The 22,602-nt window shown below is 47.3% G+C and overlaps 1 protein-coding gene across 4 annotated transcripts in view; it reads left to right on the plus strand.

Annotated features, from left to right (window-relative positions):
- Positions 1–22,602, plus strand: part of EMID1 (EMI domain containing 1) — a 232,448-nt gene that overhangs the window by 195,986 nt on the left and 13,860 nt on the right. For 2 of the 4 annotated variants that reach the window (XM_030218126.1, XM_030218124.1), the window contains exons 10-15: positions 3,843–3,932; positions 4,675–4,718; positions 10,611–10,673; positions 10,995–11,039; positions 13,335–13,379; positions 22,265–22,349. In XM_030218126.1, coding sequence (XP_030073986.1) covers positions 3,843–3,932; positions 4,675–4,718; positions 10,611–10,673; positions 10,995–11,039; positions 13,335–13,379; positions 22,265–22,349 — 372 coding nt within the window. The remainder of the gene's footprint in view (positions 1–3,842; positions 3,933–4,674; positions 4,719–10,610; positions 10,674–10,994; positions 11,040–13,334; positions 13,380–22,264; positions 22,350–22,602) is intronic. The other 2 variants (XM_030218123.1, XM_030218125.1) reach the window with 1 other exon arrangement.

Here is a 22,602-nt window from a genome sequence, read left to right on the forward strand (position 1 = left end):
TCATCTTGTGCACTTCCTCTGTTACACAGTCATTTCGTGCACGTCCTCTGATACACAATCATCTTGTGCACTTCCTCTGATACACAATCATCTTGTGCACTTCCTCTGATACACAATCATTTCGTGCACGTCCTCTGATACACAATCATCTTGAGCACTTCCTCTGATACACAATCATCTTGTGCACCTCCTCTGTTAAAGCCAAACAACCAGGGGTGGACTGACAGTGATATGGGCCCCTGGGCAATGAGGATCATTGAACCCCCCCCTCCCTTGGTCCTGTTGCCTTCTGCCCCCCCCCCAAACGGTCCTGTTGCCTCCCTTTCCCCCTGCCTTCAGTGCCACTGACCTTGTTCTTTAGGCCGGCCGCTGACACTAGAACTTCCCTGTGCTGCAGCCCACCCTTGTGGAAGAAGGAAGTTACGTCAGAAGTGGGGGTGGGCCATGGCAGAGGAAAATTCTGGCATCAGCAGCAGACGGCCAACGTAGCTGCTGGTGCCCCTGCCTGCATGGAGGAAAGGGAGGGTTCAGAGATGGGAGTGTGGGAGGGGAGGAGAGAGGGGGTATACTGATCCAGGTCCCAGTCTCGGTCATAGAGGGGAGAAAGGGATGTCGGGTACGTGGGAGGGAAGTACTGGGCCCTTGGGCACTGCCCGGTTGCCCGTCAGTCTGCCCCTGCAAACAACAAAGTGCAATGGGCATCCAAGAGTGGGTTTGTAGCCAAACTTTAATGAGGGTGTCATGTCCCCTACCTCAACGCAAGCGGTGTCCTCAGGCTGTGCAGGGTCCCATCAACACACACACTTCACTGGCACAGCCCTGAGTCTTGTGTGTGTAGTTCTTCTCTGGCTGCAGGCTACTTGATTGCTTTGCTTCCATGCACCTGTTTCTGCTCTTCCTCTGCCTGGCTTCCCTTGCTTCTCTCCTATTGGTCTTGCGGTTCCTCCTTCCCCTGCTCTTGTCCTATGGCTGTGCCCCTTCTCCCTGCTGATGTCAGACGCCAGCACTTTATCAGCTGAGCTCTCCCTAGACTCCTTGCTTCGGCTTCTACTTTGGTAGGTGTTACTTGCTCAGTAGTGTGCTTCTCCTCTACTTTGCTCTTCGTTACTGGCCTTGCCTGTACCAGGATTACTCTCGTGTCTGCTGCCTGCCTACTGACTCTGCCTGTACCTGGATTACTCTCTATAACATTAGCAAAATTCGCCCTTTCCTCTCTGAGCACACCACCCGAACTCTCATCCACTCTCTCATTACCTCTCGTCTTGACTACTGCAACCTACTCCTCACTGGCCTCCCACTTAGCCATCTATCCCCCCTTCAATCCATTCAGAACTCTGCTGCACGTCTTATCTTCCGCCTGGACCGATATACTCATATCACCCCTCTCCTCAAGTCACTTCACTGGCTTCCAATCAGATACCGCATACAGTTCAAGCTTCTCCTACTAACCTACAAATGCACTTGATCTGCAGCCCCTCCTTACCTCTCTACCCTCATCTCCCCTTACGTTCCTACCTGTAACATCCGCTCTCAGGACAAATCCCTCCTCTCAGTACCCTTCTCCATCACCGCCAACTCCAGGCTCTGCCCTTTCTGCCTCGCCTCACCCCATGCGTGGAATAAACTCCCTGAGCCCATACGCCAGGCCCCCTCCCTACCCATCTTCAAATCCTTGCTCAAAGCCCACCTCTTCAATGTCGCCTTCGGCACCTAACAACTATACCTCTACTCAGGAAATCTAGACTACCCCAACTTGACATTTCGTCCTTTAGAAATGTTAAGTAGTAGTAGTAGTGTCTGCTGCCTGCCTACTGACTCTACCTGTACCTGGATCACTCTCTTCCCTGCTGCCTGTCTGGCCGTCACGTTAGTAATTTTAACTCTTTTATATATATTTTTAATATATATTTTTATATTTTCTAAATTATTTGTATTTCGAGTTGTACCCTTGTACTTGTTAGTTGTTTATATGTTTATTTTAATAGACTCCTGATGCAGGCCTATCCGGCTGAAACACAGCTGTGTCGAGTCCAGAACAATCTACAAGAAACTGTTTTCACTGTTTGGAATTTTGTCCGCTTATCCTTGTGTCATCTTCGCTGTCTTGCCACACTTCCTCTATCCCTTGCATCTGGGCTTTGTTTTTCTGGCTCTCTGATATGCTCCTACTTCCCACTTCTCCTCCTCCTCCTCTTCCTCTCTGCAGAGATGTTGTCTGGCTTCAATATTCTCTGTGCTCACACACATCTTATCCCTACAGCTGGAAGCAGCAAAATGAGTTCAAGGCCTCTATAAGGGAAGAACAGGTGACTAAAAGTGGGTAGGAGAGAGAAATACAGAAACAGACGCAGGTTTCTTGCACACTCTGCCGGTCTCCAGCATCCCTGCCATTATCCGTGTTCATAGAGTCCCTGACATTTTCAATAATGGAGGATTCAGCAAATTCCACAGCAGTTGTAGCAGACTTCTAGGAAATCCCTGGTACTGGGGAAGTTGTCAGCTCAGCAACAGCAGGCAGCCTCCTCTCCTGCTTTAAATACAGGATGCAACAGAAACCGCAATCGTATACCGCTGCCTCCCTCACAGGCAGGACTAGGTTGGTGCATCCCCCAGCATTTGCTGCATGCCTAGACAGAAACGCCAGGGCAGGGACTGTGGTTTCATGTTCTAACCACTTTCCTCTCTTTGTGTGTTAACTTTATGTTTGCCTCAGTCCCCAAATTCAGGGTTAGTGCATTGTCTGTAGGCACAAAGTCTTGCTAAACCCAATTCTCTGGTACCTGACAGGAGTTTCACACCGGTCGTGCCTTGTGAAACTTATTTAGGCAGTAACTTCATTCAAATAGGATCCAAACAGGCTTTAAGATGGTTCCAAAATGTGTTTACAGACACCCACAGGGTGAAAATTCAGGCAGTCAGTTTTCCTGATAGATCTGCATGGCTGTGTGCAGAAGGGAAGATTAGTCTGAAGGCCCAGTTCCATAAACTGAGGTGCAGGATGTGAAAGCACCTGACAGGAGTTTTGTCAGAAACGTTTCTCTCCGTGCATGAGTTTTCAGGATGTTAAGATAAGAAATTTTGGGCACGACGATTTCAACACCTAATTCAGTGAAGCTGGAAGTATCTAGAGAAAGGGATGCCCTATGTCCAGTGGCGAGCCAGACCTATTAGTTTGGGTAGACCCACGTTTAGGATGAGTAGGCCTCCCAAAACTTCCCTCCTTTCCCTTTGTCCTGCATCTCTTTCCCTCTCCTCTGATCCCAGATCCAGCATTAGCCCAGCACCCCTCCCCCGGTGAACCTCAGCATCTTCGCTGAAGCTGCAGTGACGCACCTCCATTGCTTGCGCTGGCCTTGCAGGCTTCCCTCTGCTGTGTCTAGGTAACAGGAAGTGACATCAGTGAGAGCAGGATGTGGCAGAGGGAAGCTTATGAGGCAACACAGGTAGCAGAGGTGTGAAATAGGTCAGAGGGCGGTAGGGGAATGGAGTTGCCAGGCCACAGGAAAGGAATGCCAGATCCAGGGGCAGGAGTGAGGACAGCAAGGTGGTTGCTACTGAATTTGTCTGGTGGGCCTGTGCCCACCCAGGCCTACGGTTATCCTTCCCAATGTTTCCCTCAAGTCTATCAAAGTTGTGTTTTGTTCTTTTTCTTCTCATTTGACAATGTTTGCGTTATCGTAACCTGGGTGTAACATGCATAAACGGTTGTCATTGCTGGGCAGTGAAAATGTATTACTGATTGCTGTTGACGAACAAATGCGTTATATTAACCTGTGTGTGACCTGGTTTTCTGGGGACATCTGTAGAACAGCTGCATGGTAACGTGCATTTGGCTATTGTAGGTGACCCGCTACTTTCCAACACATTCACTGAATTGGGGGGCACTGGATTACAGGGGTCCCCTGGACCACCGGGACCACCTGGACCAATAGGTAAGTTTCCTGTCATTTCTCCAGGACTCAAACTCTTTAAAGGTCAATATTGAGCAGTCCGGCCGCTGTATAACTTTAAATGTATAACTTTTACCTTTAAAGTTAAATATATTTTTAGTGGGGCACAAGGTATAAGTGATGCTGCTGAACATTCATTTATAGCTGTTAACAGATCCTTATCTGATTCAAGTTATTCCCGCTCTTCAAGTAGCTTAACTTAGACGTATATCATGTCCAGTAGCAAAATTTTGCTGCTGAATGTATAAGTTTCTTCCCACCATTATTCTATCCCAAAATCACTTCCTTTTTTTGGATAAATAACTTTGCATGTCCAGCGACTTATTCATCCAAAGTTATACATATAACTGCCACTAATTATAAGTTTCAAGTTTATTTAGAATTTACTATCCTGCCCAACACATTACAGTCTAAAATAAAGGATTACAGCAAAACCCCTTATGCGGTCACACTAACTGCAAACAGGAAATGCTGAACCTTGGTCTTCACTCCTAATCCTCAAGGGCCATTAACAGGTCAGGTTTTCAGGATATCCTAATGAATATGCATGAAGGAGATTTGCATGCCCATTACCTCCATTGTATGTAAATCTCAGTCATACATTTTCATTAGGGATGTCCTGAAACCCTTGAGGACTGGGAGTGAAGAGACCAAGACTTGTGAATATCGACCTGCTAAAGTCTAAGGTAATGACTTAATAAACCTTTTCTTCCTTATCTTTCAGGCCCTAAGGGTCCAATGGGGTTTCCAGGCCCTCCTGGACCAATTGTGAGTTGGATAAAGCACATTTCTTCTGTTGTTTATTATCATTTCATTCTAATTTTATTCCGGTTTCCTTGCTGGATCCACCTCTCCCTCAAGCTAAGTTAATGGATGTATTGAAGGCCAGAATCAATGCAGCTGTGCGGTCACACACACCAAGACCATGTATCTGGGATGCAAAACAGTTCTTTCTAACAAGCAACTTAAAACTAGATGATGTCAGCATCCCAGGTGCAGTGGATAAAGCAGAGGTTTTCAACCCAGTCCTCGGAGCACACCCAGCCAGTCGGGGGTTTCCGGATATCCCTTTTGAATTCAATGGGGATAACCTGAGAACCCCAACTGGCTGGTTGTGCCACAAGGACTGGATTGAAAACCTATGGGGTAAAGGAATGCATGACGGGATGGTTATGTTGTAGTCAAGAGTTTGGTTCTTAGGCTTCAATTAGGCTAATTCTCTCAACTCAACCTGCGACCCAAATCCCCAGCACTACAGACACGGTTCAAAAGACCTTACTACTACCAATAGTTCCAGCAGTTTTACCCTTGACAGCGGAATCAACCGTACTTCACACCTCCACCCCAATGTCAGGCTACCCAAAGCTATACTCAGAGGCAGGGGCGAACTGACCATATGGGCAGTGCCCGAGGGCCCAGAAGCTCTCCCCCCCCTCCCCCAACACACACACTACAGCTCCCCGAGCCTCAGTAGGCCCTCCCTTGGCCTACTTTGAAGGGTCCTGGTAGTCTAGTGTCCCCCTCAGGGGCAGGAAAGAACCCCACACTTTCCTGCCCGCTGTGTTGTTCTGTCTAGCACCGCTGCATCTTCAAAATGGCTGCTGAGACCCGCAAGACTGCTGCAGGGATTCTCGGCAGCCATTAAGAAGAAGCGACAACGCCAAGTAGAGTAGCGGCAGCAGGCAGATAGGAAAGAGTGGGGTTTTTCCTGCCACCCAAAGAGAGCACTAGACCACCATGGCTCTTCAAGGTAGGCCTGGGGGGGCTGTAGTGTGCAGGAGGGGTGCTGGAAACAAAGGTGGGGGCGGCAGCGGGGGCCCGGGTGGGAGCCCAATGACCCTCTCTGCCTGGGAGCCCAGATCACTGTCAATCTGCCCCGAAGCATCATGACAGCTCGTTGTGTTCTCAGCGTAATCTCACAGGGTTACAGATTGAATTTTACCAGGATCCCATTAAAATATGAACAAATAAAGAAGCTGAATATTCCTCATCGGCACATTGAAATATTAGCAGAAGAGATCACCACAGTTGTCCATGCAAGAACTATAGAGGAGGTACCTCTAGCCTAATGGGGGTCAAAGCTTCTAGTCAAGATTCTTTCTCATTCCAAAAAAAAAGTCAAGAGTCCTGCAACTTATCATTGACCTAAGCCATAGGAGCCGACTCTGTGGGTGCTGTGGGTGCTTGAGCACCCCCAATATTGAGAACATTCCTTGTATGTGGCCAAGGAAGTGTTATTTCCACTGGGCTAAGCACCCCCAATAATTTTGAAAAGTTGGCTCCTATGACCTAAGCAACCTAAATCTGCATAAAAGAAAGGAAAAATTCCAGATGAATTCCTTAACCACAATACTTCCGCTTTTGGGCAAAAATGATTGGCTTGCGTCCATGGATTTGAAGGATGTTTATACCCATATCAAAACACTGAAACATAGAAAATGATGGCAGATAAAGACCATATGGCCTAGCTAAGTCTGTCCATTCATAACATCTACTAATCTCTAGTATCCCTTCCTTTTCCTTAGAGATCTTCTGTTCTTGTCCCATTCTTTCTTTAATTCAGATAGTCTTCATCTCCACCACTCTTTCCTTGAGTCTGTCCATTTTCACCTTCACCCTATGCCGCCTTGTTCCAGAGCTTCCTTTCAACTGAAAGATATTTGCCTCCTGTGCATTTATACCATGGAGGTATTTTAACATCTCTAGCATATCCCCTCTCTCCCGCCTTTCTTCCGAAGTACATAAGTACATAAGTAATGCCACACTGAGAAAAGACCAAGGGTCCATCGAGCCCAGCATCCTGTCCACGACAGCGGCCAAACCAGGCCAAGGGCACCTGGCAAGCTTCCCAAACGTACAAACGTTCTATACATGTTATTCCTGGAATTGTGGATTTTTCCCAAGTCCATTTAGTAGCGGTTTATGGACTTGTCCTTTAGGAAACCGTCTAACCCCTTTTTAAACTCTGCCAAGCTAAACCGCCTTCACCACGTTCTCCGGCAACGAATTCCAGAGTTTAATTATGCGTTGGGTGAAGAAACATTTTTCTGATTTATTTTAAATTTACTACACTGTAGTTTCATCGCATGCCCCCTAGTCCTAGTATTTTTGGAAAGCGTGAACAGACGCTTCACATCCACCTGTTCCACTCCACTCATTATTTTATATACCTCTATCATGTCTCCCCTCAGCTGTCTCTTCTCCAAGCTGTATAGCCCTAGCCTCCTTAGTCTTTCTTCATAGGGAAGTCGTCCCATCCCCGCTATCATTTTAAAAGCCCTTCGCTGCACCTTTTCCAATTCCACTATCCACCTTATAATTGAAAGAGAAAAATGCCTAGATTTCGACCCAAATCGGGAGATAGACGTTTATCTCACAAAAACGAATAAATCGGTATAATGGAAAGCCGATTTTGGACATTTTCAACTGCACTCCATCGCGGAAGCGTACAAAGTTGACGGGGGCGTGTCGGAGGCGTGGCGAAGGTGGAACTGGGGCGTGGTTATCGGCCGAGGAGAGATGGGCGCCTTTCACCAATAATGGAAAAAAAGTATGCGTTTGTAGCTAGAATTTAGGGCACTTTTCCTGGACCCTGTTTTTTCACGAATAAGGCCCAAAAAGTGCCCTAAATGACCAGATTACCACCAGAGGGAATCGGGGATGACCTCCCCTGACTCCCCCAGTGTCACTAACCCCCTCCCACCACAAAAAATGATGTTTCACAACTTTTTATTTTCACCCTCAAATGTCATACCCACCTTCCTGACAGCAGTATGCAGGTCCCTGGAGCAGTTGTTAGGGGGTGCAGTGGACTTCAGGCAGGTGGACCCAGGCCCATCCCCCCCTACCTGTTACAATTGTGCTGCTTAATGCTTAGTCGCCCAACCCCCCCCCCAAACCCACTGTACCCACATGTAGGTGCCCCCTTCACCCCTTAGGGCTATAGTAATGGTGTAGACTTGTGGGCAGTGGGTTTTGAGGGGGATTTGGGGGGCTCAACACACAAGGGAAGGGTGCTATGCACCTGGGAGCTCTTTTACCTTTTTTTTTGTTTTTCTAAAAGTGCCCCCTAGGGTGCCCGGTTGGTGTCCTGGCATGTGAGGGGGACCAGTGCACTACGAATCCTGGCCCCTCCCACGAACAAATGCCTTGGATTTATTCATTTTTGAGCTGGGCGCTTTCATTTTCCATTATCACTGAAAAACAAAAACGCCCAGCTCACAAATTGTCGAATAAAACATGGACGTCTATTTTTTTCGAAAATACAGTTTGGTCCGCCCCTTCACGGACCAGTTCTCGGAGATAAACGCCCATGGAGTTAGACGTTTTTGTTCAATTATGCCCCTCTATATCTTTCTTGAGATGCGGCGACCAGAATTGAACACAATACTCAAGGTGCAGTCACACCATGGAGCGATACAACGGCATTATAACATCCTCACACCTGTTCTCCATACCTTTCCTAATAATACCCAACATTCTATTCGCTTTCCTGGCCACAGCAGCACACTGAGCAGAAGGTTTCTGTGTATTATCAACAACGACACCCAGATCCCTTTGTTGGTCCGTAACTCCTAAAGTGGAACCTTGCATGACGTAGCTATAATTCGGGTTATTTTTTCCCAAATGCATCACCTTGCACTTGCTCACATTAAACGTCATCTGCCATTTAGCTGTCCAGTCTCCCAGTCTCGTAAGGTCCTTCTGTAATTTTTCAAAATCCTGTCGCGAGTTAACGACTTTGAATAACTTTGTGTCATCAGCAAATTTAATTACCTCGCTAGTTACTCCCATCTCTAAATCATTTATAAATATATTAAAAAGCAGCGGTCCTAGCACAGACCCCTGAGGAACCCCACTAACTACCCTTCTCCATTGAGATCTTTAAGTCTGTCCCTAAACGTATTATGATGAAGACCACTGGCCATTTTACTGTCCATGCTCTGGACCGAATCCATCCTGTTTATATCTTTTTCAAGGTGTGGTCTCCAGAATTGTAGACGATACTTAAAATGAGGTCTGACCAGAGACTTAAACAGAGGTACTGTTACTCTTTTCCCCCCGTTTTGCCCATTTCTCTCCCAAGTGACTTTTGACATTGCATTTTCTATCTGCTTGGCTACCTTAAGATCATCAGATATTTTATTTCTTATATACCATCTAGAAGCCCAAAAGCTATCCAAGGAGGGCTCACAATCTACATTTGTACCTAAGGCAATGGAGGGTTAAGTGACTTGCCCAAGATCACAAGGAGCAGCACAGAAGTACTTCATCCCTATACTGCACCTTACTCTTGGGTTTTTGCAACCCAAATCCGTGACCCTGCATTTCTCAGCATTAAATCGTAGCCACCAAATTCTACTTGTTAAGCAATTTCACTTTATCCTTTTCAACTTTTACCTATGCCTCCCCTTCACCCTTAAGTCTTACAATGCCTCTTCTGTACTTCTTCCTATCACTATCGTATCTACAAAAATTCTTGTCCACATAACCCCTCCCCAGCAGAGGAATATAGCCATACTCACCCCCCCCCCACCCCACAAAAAAATATAATTAAAAGAAAAAGAGGAAAGCACAAACGTGATACTGTTAAGAACTTGCTGGAAGGGGGGAGGGGATGAATGGCAGCACAAGAACCTCTATGCAGGCTCAGCTGACATCATAGGGGCTTTCCCCCAGCGATTGGCCGTCTGCTTGTTTGTCCGCCCCCTCCCAGCTGACATGATGGTGGCAGACAGCCAGTCTGCTGGGAAAAGCCCTTATGATGTCAGCTGGGAGGGGGCAGAGAAACAAGCAGACAACCAATTAGCTGGGGGAAGGCCCCCATGATATCAGCTAGAGGGACTTTCAGCAAGGAGGAGATTCCCAAGCGGGAATCTGAGGGAAGGCAAATAAGCTACAGGAGGAAGGTGGAGCCACTGCAGGGAAAAAGAGACAGGGGACATGGGGGGGACAGTGGAGCCAGCAAGTACTGCAGGGGAAAGGAGAGAGTACAGCGGTGGGATTCCCGGGCATGCGCAGAACATGGACATTTACCGAGAGACTGTTCTGCGCATGTGCTAGGCTGTTTCCCTACCGAGCTGCTCACTAAATTCACATGAATCTCATTTGCATGTGATTTCCTTTGAACATCGCTGCTATTTCAAAATTGGCAACTTCTACCATGGATCTAAACGGACACGGTTTTTAATAGGGACATTTGAGCATCGGCCCCTAGGTCTGCTTTCTCCTTTGTTCTCCCAGTTTGTCTGTCTGAAATTCTCTCTGCCTGTCTGTATCTTGCTGTCTGTTAAGACTCTTCATTCCTTACCATCCTGATAGACCAGTCCAGACATGTGGGTTTATGCCATCCTGCCAACAGATGGAGACACAAGACCAAATCTTTTCTGTGATGTCATCACTGTGATAAAGGTGTGGTGCAGACGAGACACATGCCAGTATACTCTGTCTCCAGCAGGAGGTGGCACATGCTAGACTGGTGCAGTAGGGCTTCTTGTCTCCCAGGACAATGGTCTTTGGACTACCATGTGGCTAAAAGAGAAGTGGTTTGATACCAGTGAGATGATGAGGGAAAAATAGGATTAATGGGAGAAGGAGCTATTCCACGCTGCTATGCTGACTGTTGGAATTTATGTTCTGTTCTTGCTTATTACTCTCCAGGGTTTACCTGGCACACCTGGAACTCCTGGAACTGATGGCCAACGAGGGGAGAAGGGAGACAGAGTGAGTCAGACTATGTCTTGTTTGTACGATGTGCACTTTATGACGGGCTCCGACTTCTTCTAATTTTGAGGTGGAGAGGAGACCAGGAAAAGATCTACAAAATCAGTCCATGCAGGCAAAAGCAGACACTGACCGAGGGAGGCACAGAGAATGACAGACAGTAGCTCAGGCAGCGAGAGAGATACAGTGACAGATAGGCCCCAACCCAGACACACAGGTGGATCCCAATCAAGACAAAGACCCTGAGAATGAAAGACAGACAGACACAAGCCTTGCTAGGTAGGCTCTCTCTCACTCCAGCCTTTGTCTTGTTATATGCAGGGGCCTCCTGGATATCCCGGAGAACGAGGACTCAGAGGAGAACCTGTAAGTGCCAAGCTCTCATCCTGTAACACTTAGGCCTCGGTCTTTAGGCCTTACCCTCCAGCACTCCACATTCAGTACTGGGCTCTGGATTATCCTGATTGCAGAGCTCACACACACACATACATACATTGCATGCACACACAGACACAGGGGCATGTACATACACGTACACACGCGTTTACGTGCACACACACACTCAAACACATAACAGGTGATCACCCTTCTGCCATTAGCACATCACTTTATGACCAGTAATCACAAGTAAATTAACTAATACAGCTGAATAATGAATGTACCACATAAATATTAAACAGCTACAGAAGATACCAAATTTACAGTATTACAAAACCAAACCAGGATCTCCACTATAAATACAAAAGATTGGGTTCCCTAATCCTATATAATAATTTGCACCTCCATCTGGATGCCTGGGTTCGTAACACCTGGGTTCGTAACACAGTTCCCATTGGTCCGCCCTGAGGATGACGTCACAGGGCGGACCAATGGGAAGTGAGAGGGAAGGAAGAGAATCCAGCAGCAGGCACCGGAGGTGAGTAAACAATCGCCCCCTCCCTCCCTCCCCCGCCCTCCCCTTCCAAGTTGCAGGACGCCCCCCCTCCCCTTCAAGTTGCAGGACGCCCCCTCCCCGCCTCCCTCCCTCGAAGTGCAAGCAGGACCTGTCCTCCGGCAGCCCCTCGCCTTCCTGCATGCCGGTTCTAATTTAAAAATTGTTACCTTGGGGTCTGGCGTCAGCATTGAAGGTGAGCAGCGCTTCACACTGCCTTCCCATCTGTCTGGGCTCTGCCTCTGGTCCCGCCCTTCCAGAAACAGGAAATGAGGGCGGGACCAGAGGCAGAGCTCAGACAGATGGGAAGGCAGTGTGAAGCGCCGCTCGCCTTCAATGCTGACGCCGGACCCTGAGGTAACAATTTTTAAATTAGAGCCGGCATGCAGGAAGGCGAGGGGCTGCCAGAGGACAGGTCCTGCTTGCACTTTGAGGGAGGGAGGCGCGAGGGCATTGAACGCGGAGCAGAGGGGGGGGCTTGGAACTCAGAGGGGAGGGGGGCATCCTGCAACTTGAAGGGGAGGGGGGGCGTCCTGCAGCTTGAAGGGGAGGGGGGCCGTCCTGCAGCTTGAAGGAGAGGGGGCCATGGAGCTCGAAGGGCAGGGGAGGGGGGTCCTGCAACTTGAAGAGGAGGGGGCCCTGGAACGTGGAGGAGATAAAGGGAGGGAGGGAGGGGGGCTGAAACTCAGAGAGGGACAGAGGGAGGGGGCCATGGAACTCGGAGGGGAGGGGGGCTGGAATTCGGGACGACAGACAGGGAGAGAGGGAATGTAGGGAGGGGGGGTGTGGAACCTTGCTAGCGCCCGTTTCATTCTTCTACGAAACGGGCCTCTTTTACTAGTTCACTTATAAAGTCAAAGAAATCATGGACTTAGCAGTTTCCTCCACTATTTTGGGCTTCCTATTCAAGCCACATTAGCCTCAATTAGGTCTTCAATGCCATAAGCACAGTTCCCTGGTATTCCCTCCTCAACCCCAAACCCAGAGACAGCACAGGCAGGAGCGACTGGGGATTGATCCTGCTCGTGCTGGCTTCAATCTCAAAATGACTGCCACAACCTCCAGTGGCAGTCTCAAAAGACTGCCTCTAGAAATCATGGCAACCCTTTTGGCAATGGAGAGGACATGGTCAGGAGCGACTGGGGATCGTTCCTGCCCCAACTAGCCACTAGACCACCCAGGGGATGTATGGTAGGGCCGGGGAAGCCTCTGGGTGGGTCCAGGAGGTGGGCTTGTTCTGTTCTTCGGGGCGAAGAGGGTGTGAAAGTTTGTTCCGTGTGCAGGGTGGGGGAAGGAGGGTGTGTGGGGGGGGGGGGCTTATTCTGTGCAGGGGCCGGGCCCTAGAGGGCATTTTCAGGTTTGGCTTCATCTGAATCTGAACAGCAGATTCAGTTTTAGTCACCCTCTAGAGGGACTGTATCTATTCTTTCTAGTCTTCAGAGTCCTCTCTGTCCCACACAGGGCTGGGGGGGGGGGGGGGGGGGGGGTCTGTCTCTGTCTCCCAATGGAGGCATGCTTTCTCAATTCCTTTCCCCCACAACTCCCTCTCTCACACTGGGTGGGGTCTATCTCTATCCCTCATTGCTGACATTGCAAGTGAAGCTGTCTCTATCCCTCTATCCCCCCGCAGCTTCTTCTGTCCCACACTATCCATTCCTAGAACTATGCTGTCATCCGTCCCCTGATTTTCGTTGTGCCATGATCTGGATTTCTCTCTGTTTTTCTCCTAGGGTGATCCTGGTCTGAAGGGAGAGCCTGGAGAAAAGGGGCAACCGGTAAGCTCTGTGACTCTTAATGGATACTCCAGATCCAGTCTTGCCATCAGGAATTAGACCCCTCACCCTGCAGGACCAGTCACAGAGGATTCCCTTCCCAGCTCTTTTCATTTCTGTCTTCCTTTCTGCTCATAGCTACACTTGAATGTGCCTGAATGAATCAGATGGAGAGAAAGTGGTTAAGAAACAACACAGGACGTGTAGCAGTTAGTACACACCTGTTAAAAGCTCCTAAGTACCTTCTCTAATTTCTTCCTGCTAAAATCTGACTTCTCTCTTCCCCTTAGAGTCCCTAGTGCCAGAATTAGATGTGAAACCACACTGTTGGCTGACATTACAAATGAACACGTGTTGTATTGTAAGGATGCGTTTTAACTTCAAATTAAGCAGCGGTTAGAAGAAACAAAAAACCATGACCCTACAGATTTCCTTTCTAGCTCAGAAATTTGGATTTTGATATCATTTTTACCATTTCCTACTTCCTGTGTGAATCACTGAGTTCATTTTCAGCCAAGCTAGTGTAAGCGGTTCCTCAATACAACTCCAAATAAATACAGCAAATACAGAGTAGGAAATTTAAAAAAAAAAAAAAAAAAAACCAGGGTATGGCTACAATGTAAAGTAACATGATTAGGAGCAGCAGCCGAAAGAACCGAGACAAGAAGCAGACAGATTAATCTAAGGAGGGACCAGTGGCGTAGCTACGGGTGGGCCTGGGTGGGCACAGGCCCACCCATTCTTGGCTCAGGCCCACCCAGCAGCAGCGCCACACTGTTCTCTTCCCCCTGTACTCCTCGGCATCCTGGCATCTGGGCTCCTGTCTCTGAACCCCTTCCCTCCCCAGTGTCGGTATAGGCGTCCTCGGCGCCTGCAGTGATTCATTCTCACTGCTTGCGCTGGCTACGCAGGCTTCCGCCTGCCACGTTCTGCCAGACAGGAAACAGGCAACGATGTCAGCGAGGGTGGGATGTGGCAGAATGGAAGCCAAGTGATGCATGTGGGAAAGAGGAACCCGAATTATAGCTACATCATGCAAGGTTCCACGTTAGGAGTCACCGACCAAGAAAGGGATCTAGGTGTCGTCGTTGATGATATGTTGAAACCTTCTGCTCTGTGTGTTGTTGCGGCTAAGAAAGCAAATAGAATGTTAGGTATTATTAGGAAAGGAATGGAAATCAAAAATGAGGATGTTATAATGCCTTTGTATCGCTCCATGGTGCGACTGCACCTCAAATATTGTGTTCAATTCTGGTCGACGCATCTCAAAACAGATATAGTGGAATTAGAAAAAGTGCAGAGAAGGGTGACGAAAATGATAAAGGGGATGGAACGACTTCCCTATGAGGAAAGGCTAAAGTGGCTAGGGCTCTTCAGCCTGGAGAAAAGGTGGCTGAGGGGAGATATGATAGAGGTCTATAAAATAATGAGTGGAGTTGAACAGGTAGATGTGATGCATCTGTTTACGCTTTCCAAAAATACTAGGACTAGGGGGCATGCGATGAAGCTACAATGTAGTAAATTTAAAACGAATCGGAGAAACTTTTTCTTCACTCAACGTGTAATTAAACTCTGGAATTTGTTGCCAGAAAATGTGGTAAAGGCAGTAAGTTTAGCGGAGTTTTAAAAAGGTTTGGACAGCTTCCTAAAGGAAAAGTCCATAGACCATTATTAAATTGGATTTGGGGAAAATATTTCTGGGATAAGCAGTTTAAAATGTTTTGTACTTTTTTGGGGATCTTGCCGGGTATTTGTGACCTGGATTGGCCACTGTTGGAAACAGGATGCTGGGCTTGATGGACCTTTGGTCTTTCCCAGTATGGCAATACTTATGTACTTATGAATGAATTAATCGCAGACGCTGAGGATGCCTGTACTGACACAGGGGAGAGACAGGGTTCAGAGACAGGAGCACAGATCCCAGGACACCACAGAGGAGAGAGTGGAGATGTGGGGTAGGTGGAAAAAAAAATCCGTGCTCTTGAATTATATCTCCTGGAAGATATTTGTAGTGTGGGGTGGGGTGGCACATCCACGTGGAAGGGGCTCATCCAGTTTACCTCTGAGCCCATCCAAAATACCAAGTCTGGCTATGCCTCTGGGAGGAACACTGCTTTAAGAAGAGAATTGGGAGCACTTGGCTAGTGAAAGAATTTGATTGACACTAAACATCTGTGGTACCTTATGTTATGTTAAATTGGCATTTTAAATTTGACAATTCAAATGAGGTGGCTGCGTACAGATTACAGGTGAGGCATGGAGTTTAAGTAGCCTAAGGGAACACCAAGGAAGAGGGAAAGGAGCAAGAAAGAGCTGAAGGGTTTAGATAACAGACAGTGTTGCTGCTTCTAATGCTAATTTTGATCACAGAGATAATGGTAGCGATGCTGCTGACGAGGGGATGTTCATAGTGAAGATGGTGATTGTGATACCGATGATTGTGTTGATAATGATCCTAATGATGGGGGCTGATGGTAGTGATGATCATAGATATTTGATGATGATTGTGTTGCTAATTACCATAGTGAAGGTAATGATAGTGCTTATAGGAATTATAGTGATGATGTTGATTATGATCACAATTATGGTGATTCCGGTGATGGTGATTGTATTGATAATAGTCCTGAGAATGACAGTGATTGTAGTGGTTTAGATAATGGAGGTGATGCTGCTGCTGACGACAGTTTTGTGGAGATGGTGATGATCATAGCAATGGTGCTAATTATGATGACGATAGTGATAATGGTAATGGTTATAGAGATGGTGGTGGTTCTGTTACTGATGATAGTGTTTATTGCAGTGATGATGGTAATAGTGATTATGGTGGTGATGTTGCTGCTTCTGGTAGTGATGAGTTTAATGATGACCGTGATGATCATCGTGATAGTGGTGGTTGTGTTGATAATGATCAAAGTGATGATAGTAATGATTATAGAGAGTGGTGTTGCTGCTGTTGGTGGTAGTGATGACCGTAGTATAATGTTTGTGGTGATTGTGTTGATAATAATCATAATGATAATAATGATCACAGAGATGGTGGTGATGCTGCTGCTGCTGCTAATCGTGGTGATGATCATTATGATGGTGGCAATTGTGTTGGTAATAATGAAGATGGTAATGATTACAGAGATAGTGATGATACTGTTACTGCTGGTAGTGATGGTTGTAGTAGTGGTGGTGGTCATGTTGATAATGATCATAGTGATGGTAGTGACAGGAATACTGCTGCTGATGATGGTAGTGATGATAATAGTGCTGATCTAGTTGTGCTGATAATAATCAAAGTGATATTAATGATCACATAGATGGTAGTGATGCTGCTTTTGATGGTAGTGATGATCCTAGAGATGATGACGATGGTGGTTATGTGCTGGTAATGATCATAGTGATGGTAATGAAAGGAATCGTGCTGGTGCTACTGATAGTAGTGATGATAATAGTGATAATGGTGGTTGTGTTGGTAATGGCCATAATGATGGTAATAATAGCAATAGTGATGCTGCTTTTGATGGTAGTGATGATCCTAGAGATGATGATGATGTTGGTTATGTGCTGGTAATGGTCATAGTGATGGTAATGAAAGGAATGGTGCTGCTGCTGCTGCTGACAGTAGTGATAATAGTGATGATGGTGGTTTTGTTGGTAATGGTCATAGTGATGGTGATAATAATGGTAGTGATGATCCTAAAGATTATGATGATGGTGGTTGTGTTGATAATGGCTATAGGGATCAGAATGATCAGGGTGGTGGTGGTGACGGTAATGGTAATATTGCTGGTTCTGATGTGATTGTTTTCCGGAAGAAGGGGCTGAATAAGTTGAAGGGTATGGTGTGTTTTTAATTCGACATGTTCTTCGGTCTGTTAAATCTTCATATTGCTCTCTCTGAATCCAGCCCTGGACCTTTCACCTGGTTCCCCTGTGGCATTTGGGGATGGTGGCTGGCTGGCTGGTTGGAAATACTGGCACCTTCCACTTTTACGTCTTAAAAACATTTGGAGCTAGATTTACTCAAGTAAATAGGTGAGTTCTGCAGTAAATAACATGCAGTAACACGGTAATGCACTTGAGTAAATGTAGCTTTTAAATTTCTATTTGCTGTAATTTGATGAGAGACATTTCCTCACAGAAATAAAATAGTACAAATCTGACTAGACTGCAGTGTCCAAGGGGAGCCCCTTCCAAGCTGGTGCCTTTTTAGGTTTACCAGTGCAGAGTACACTCCTTTTCATGTCACCACTCACTTGAAAATGAAAACACGAGCTTTGCAGTTTGTCGTGTACATTTAACATATAGTACACACAAGCTGCATTTTATGGTTGTTAGAAATATTCATATTAGCCATAGAGAATTAGAGTGGGGTCCAGGAGAAGAATGGGGACCAAGGAGGACTGAAGTCGTATGGTTAAGAAAAGTGGAAAGTGCCACATTCCCCACAAATATATTTCCTCTTTGTGGTGGTCAGTGATCGATACAGCTGTGGAGACTGCCTGAAACTCTTCTCTCCTCTGTCCTTCCTTCTGCATCTGTGGTGCTTACCTGCTTGCATTTAACACACTGCATCCCCCTCCCCTTCATCCCCATCCCTCACTCTTCTTTGTCACCTCAGTTTCTGGTAACAAACCAACCCACCAGTGGCAGGGGTACAGGGCTGTCACCTCTTTCCCTCTGGGTCAAGAGAAAATCGGCAGCAAACGCTGCTAAAAGGATTCTCTGGGGAACCAGGGAGAGGTTTGAAACAGGGAAAGGACAACTCCTGCCCTCCCAGGAGCAAATTTTTTGTTCTCCAGTGGCTGGCCTCTGCTGTTATTTGCTCTCTGGGATGCTGTTTCTACCTTCCCTGCCCTGTTCTGAATGTATTACTTTTAAGTGAACACCCTGGAGCCTTTAAAAATATTCATATTTCTACAGTTAATTAGGGATGGGCTGTCATTTGAAACGAATGCCGACCACCAGTAATATTATGTCCTCTTCTTAAAGAGTGCACACTATCTCACTAATTCTATAAAACTTATCAAAAATTGGGTGTGCCCACAATTTAACTGAATAACGAGCCAATTAGTGCCAGTAGAAACAGAAACAGAGAAACATGACGGCAGATAAAGGCCATATGACCCATCCAGTCTGCCCATCCTCTCTAACCAATTTTACCTGTTCCTAAGCGATCCCACATGCTTATCCCATGCCTTTTTAAATTCTGGAACAGTCCTCGACTCCACCACCTCCACCGGGAGGCCATTCCATGCCTCCACCACCCTTTTTGTGAAATAATACTTCCTTAGGTTACTCCTAAGCCTATTCCCTCTTAACTTTGTCATATGCCCCCTCATTCCAGAGCTCTCCTTCATTTGAAAAAGGCTCTCTTCCTGTACATAAATGCCCTTGAGATATTTAAACGTTTCTGTCATGTCTCCTCTCTCCCTCCTCTCCCAGCGTATACATGTTGAGGTTCATAAGCCTGTCCCTATAATTTTTGCATTCAAGACCACTTACTAATTTCGTAGCCGCCCTCTGGACCGACTCCATCCTGTTTATATCTTTCCGTAGGTGCGGTCTCCAGAACTGCACGCAGTACTCCAAATGAGGCCTCACCAGAGACTTATACAACGGCACTATCACCTCCTTTTTCCTGCTGGTCATGCCTCTCTTTATGCACCCGAGCATCCTTCTGGCTTCGGCCGTCACTTTTTCTACCTTTTTGAAAGCTTTAAGGTCATCAGACACAATCACCCCCAAGTCCCACTTTCCTTCGCACACTGAAGCACTTCACCCCCTATACTGTACCGTTCCCTCGGATTTTTGCGACCCAAGTGCATGACCCTGCATTTTTCGGGATTGAACCTTAATTGCCAAATATCAGTCCATTCCTCTAGCTTCGCTAGGTCCTTCCTCATGTCATTCACACCCTTCAGGGTGTCCACCCTGTTGCAGAGTTTAGTATCACCCGCAAAGAGACAAACCTTACCAGACAGCCCTTCCGCAATATCGTTCACAAAGACGTTAAAAAGAGCTGGCCCTAGGACCTATCCCTGCGGTACTCCACTGGCGACCTCCTTTTCTTCAGAGCAAGCTCCGTTTACCACCACCCTCTGTCTCCTACCAGTCAACCAATTTTTAACCCAATCCGTTACTCTAGGTCCCATATCGAGCAAACATTCATGAGCAGCATGACCCCCCCTCGCCTCTCCATCCCCTTCTATCCATGTGCTGCATTTCCCCCTTTTCCCTTCCATCCCCTCTCCTCCATGTACAGCATGTTCACCTCTCCTCACCCTTCCCTCCTATCCACAAGCAGCTTTCTCCCTTCTCTCTCCCTCCCATCCACATGCATCATCCCCTCCCCTCCTGGGCCTACCTTGCAGTCCTAGTGGTCTAGTGACCTCTTACAGGCAAGAAAGGACCCCACTTTTTCCTGCCCACTGCCGCTGACCACCCTTGCTGCCGCCGCTTCTTGAAAATGGCGCCGAGACTTCAAGTGGTGGCCTCGCAAGGCTTCCGTAAAGTCTCACGAGGCTGCGGCTTGAACTCTTGGCAGCCATTTTCAAGAAGCGGCGGCAGCAGCAGGCGGAAAACCGTGGAGTTCTTTCCTGCCCTGAAGAGACCATTAGACCACCAGGGTGCGCTATGGTAGTTGCAGGTTAGCAGAGACGTACTCAACCAGTCCTGCTTTCACGCTATTCCATCTGTGTTCTTCTCAGAGAAAGAGGAATTACAATTCTCTCTGGAGTTAAAGCAGGACTGGGTCACTCTGTTCTAAGTGACCTGGAACCATTTGGTCATCTAGCAGGACTAAAGAACAGCTCGTATTTCGTCCTAACATCCTTACCAATGCGAAATGTAGTCAAACTAGGGTTGGTGAAATATGGAAAAGGACGCTAAAGAGAGAGAGAGAGAGAAAGCAATCTTCAAATTTTAAAGCAAGGGATGAGTTTCCTGTTGACTTGAAAAGTCCTTTCCACTCCCCTCTCCCTGTCCTGACATGTCCTGCTCGCGGCTGCTTGAATGTGGCTGCTCCAGCCCTGGGCAGCTGTCTGCATGTGACTTATTCCTGACTATGTTATGTGTGTCAAGATAAAATTCTTACTCCATAGAAATTACCAGCGCTTCCAAGGGAGTGGGAGGGAGGGTAAGCACGGTGAGTTGGGCTGTTGGAACATGGAGGAAAGAGACACAGTTCTGAGGCTCTAAGAACCTGGCTGTTCACTAAATTGGCTGAATAGCCCTTGCCAAGCCCATCACTATACACTCATGTAGCCAAGGTGCTGCTGTTCTGTTCTTCATCAGAAGCTGAATGGGCGTGATGTCAGAAGATTAGACAAAAGACAGAGACAAGGTCATAATGTACAGTGCGCCCTTGTGTACCAGGTAATGGCAAAGATAAAGGCATCAGAATCACTTCAAAATAGAGAAGAGGCCTATGAGTAAGAACAGCAAATTTTACAAGTTGAAAATTTGAGGTGTACAACTAGTACAGTTTATACTATAGCTTTAGAGAGGCAGAGAGGGGATTCAGCTGTGCCCACTCATCCCCAGAACTTACACATACACCCCCACCTAGTGGAGGTATCCGGCATTGCAGGGAAATGTGTTATTGCATCCAATCAGATGCTGAGGCAAATAGGCCACTGAGTACCCTCAGAAACCCTAGAGCAATGGTTCCCAAACCTGGTCCTGGACGCACCCCAGCCACTCAGGTTTCGGGATATCCACAATGACTATTCACGAGAGATTTGCATGCAGTGGAGGCAGTGCATGCAAATCTCTCTCATGAATATTTAATGTGGATATCCTAAAAACCTGACTGGCTGGGGTGCCTCCAGGACCAGGTTTGGGAACCACTGCCCTGGATACATGCTTTTTGCTTGCTCACAATGTGCTGCTCAGTGGTTCTGTGATACTATGGAATGCTGCAATCTCATTGGTCAGATAAATAAGCATGCTGTGGCAGACAGGGGGGCCCGATGGTTTTTTTCAACAAAAAAACAGTCCTTGACCTCCTCCTGATTGAGATGATGATCCCTACAAAGTTTCATTGTATTTGCTCCTGCTGTGTCCAAATGCCAGGTACCTTCATTTATATACACATGCACATCAATACACGCACACATCTAACCTGCCAAATGACCTAGTTGCAAGAGGAGGACTTTTTGACCTGTTTTTGAACTTAAGATCCCAAAGGCAGTGCAGAATTTCTAGTCCTTGAGATCAGTGCTGTGGGCCCCATAATGCACCTTGGCAGGATTACCTGAAATCCAGGGCTGGCTAAAATGTCCTTCTTGGAACTGGGTAACTTGGCAGCTTTACACTAGTGCAGTGGTTTCCCAAACCTGGTCCTGGAGGCACCCCCCAGCCAGTCAGGTTTTGGGGATATCCACAATGAATATTCATGAGAGAGATTTGCATGCACTGCCTCCACTGCTTGCAAATCTCTCTCATGAATAGTCGTTGTGGATATCCCGAAAACCTGAGTGGCCGGGGTGCCTCCAGGACCAGGTTTGGGAACCCCCCTGCACTAGTAGAAGAGGATTTTCTGCATTTCCTCTCAGACCTGTGTCTCTTCTACTGTGGTCCCTTACTGCTGCCGACTTGTTCTTTCCTTCGGATTTGGAATGGCTGGTGCTAGGCAAATGTTGGAATGATGTGGGCAGAAAGTTCCCCCCCTCCCTGCATGGTGCTCTTGGACTGACCCTGCAGCGCCTGGCATTTTGGCTGTTCGCCTGCTGAATGCCGATACCTCCCCGAAGGCGCTTGATCCCTTTTTTTCTGATCTGGGGTTTTGGGGGGGAGTGGGGTGGAGGAGAAGAGGAGTCCCTTCTGGTTAAGCTTCTGGCATGAGCCCGGCTCGGGCTGTTTTCCTTCACGGCTGTATCTGTCTCTCTCGTCTGCAGGGGGAGGGGATGCACCAGCTTCGAGAGGCGTTGAAGATTTTAGCTGAAAGGGTTTTAATCTTGGAAACAATGATTGGGATCCATGGTGAGTAGAGACAGGTAGACAGAAGGCGAGACTGGAAAAGGGAAGGAGTTACACAGGCTGCTGGAAGGAGAGTCCCCTGCCTTGCCACAAAATGCCAAACTGATAATCTGCTGCAGTTGCTCCACACCAGCCTGTTAAAAAGATGAATCTCATAAAGAATCGATAAAGTTTGGGAGCAGCATCTGAGGAAAGATTGATTGATTGATTTTTGTGGCATTGAGGAATAGTAACCTTTCAGCAGCCCATGTGAACT

Source organism: Microcaecilia unicolor, chromosome 11 (genome assembly GCF_901765095.1).
Source record: "Microcaecilia unicolor chromosome 11, aMicUni1.1, whole genome shotgun sequence".
Lineage (NCBI taxonomy): Eukaryota > Metazoa > Chordata > Amphibia > Gymnophiona > Siphonopidae > Microcaecilia > Microcaecilia unicolor.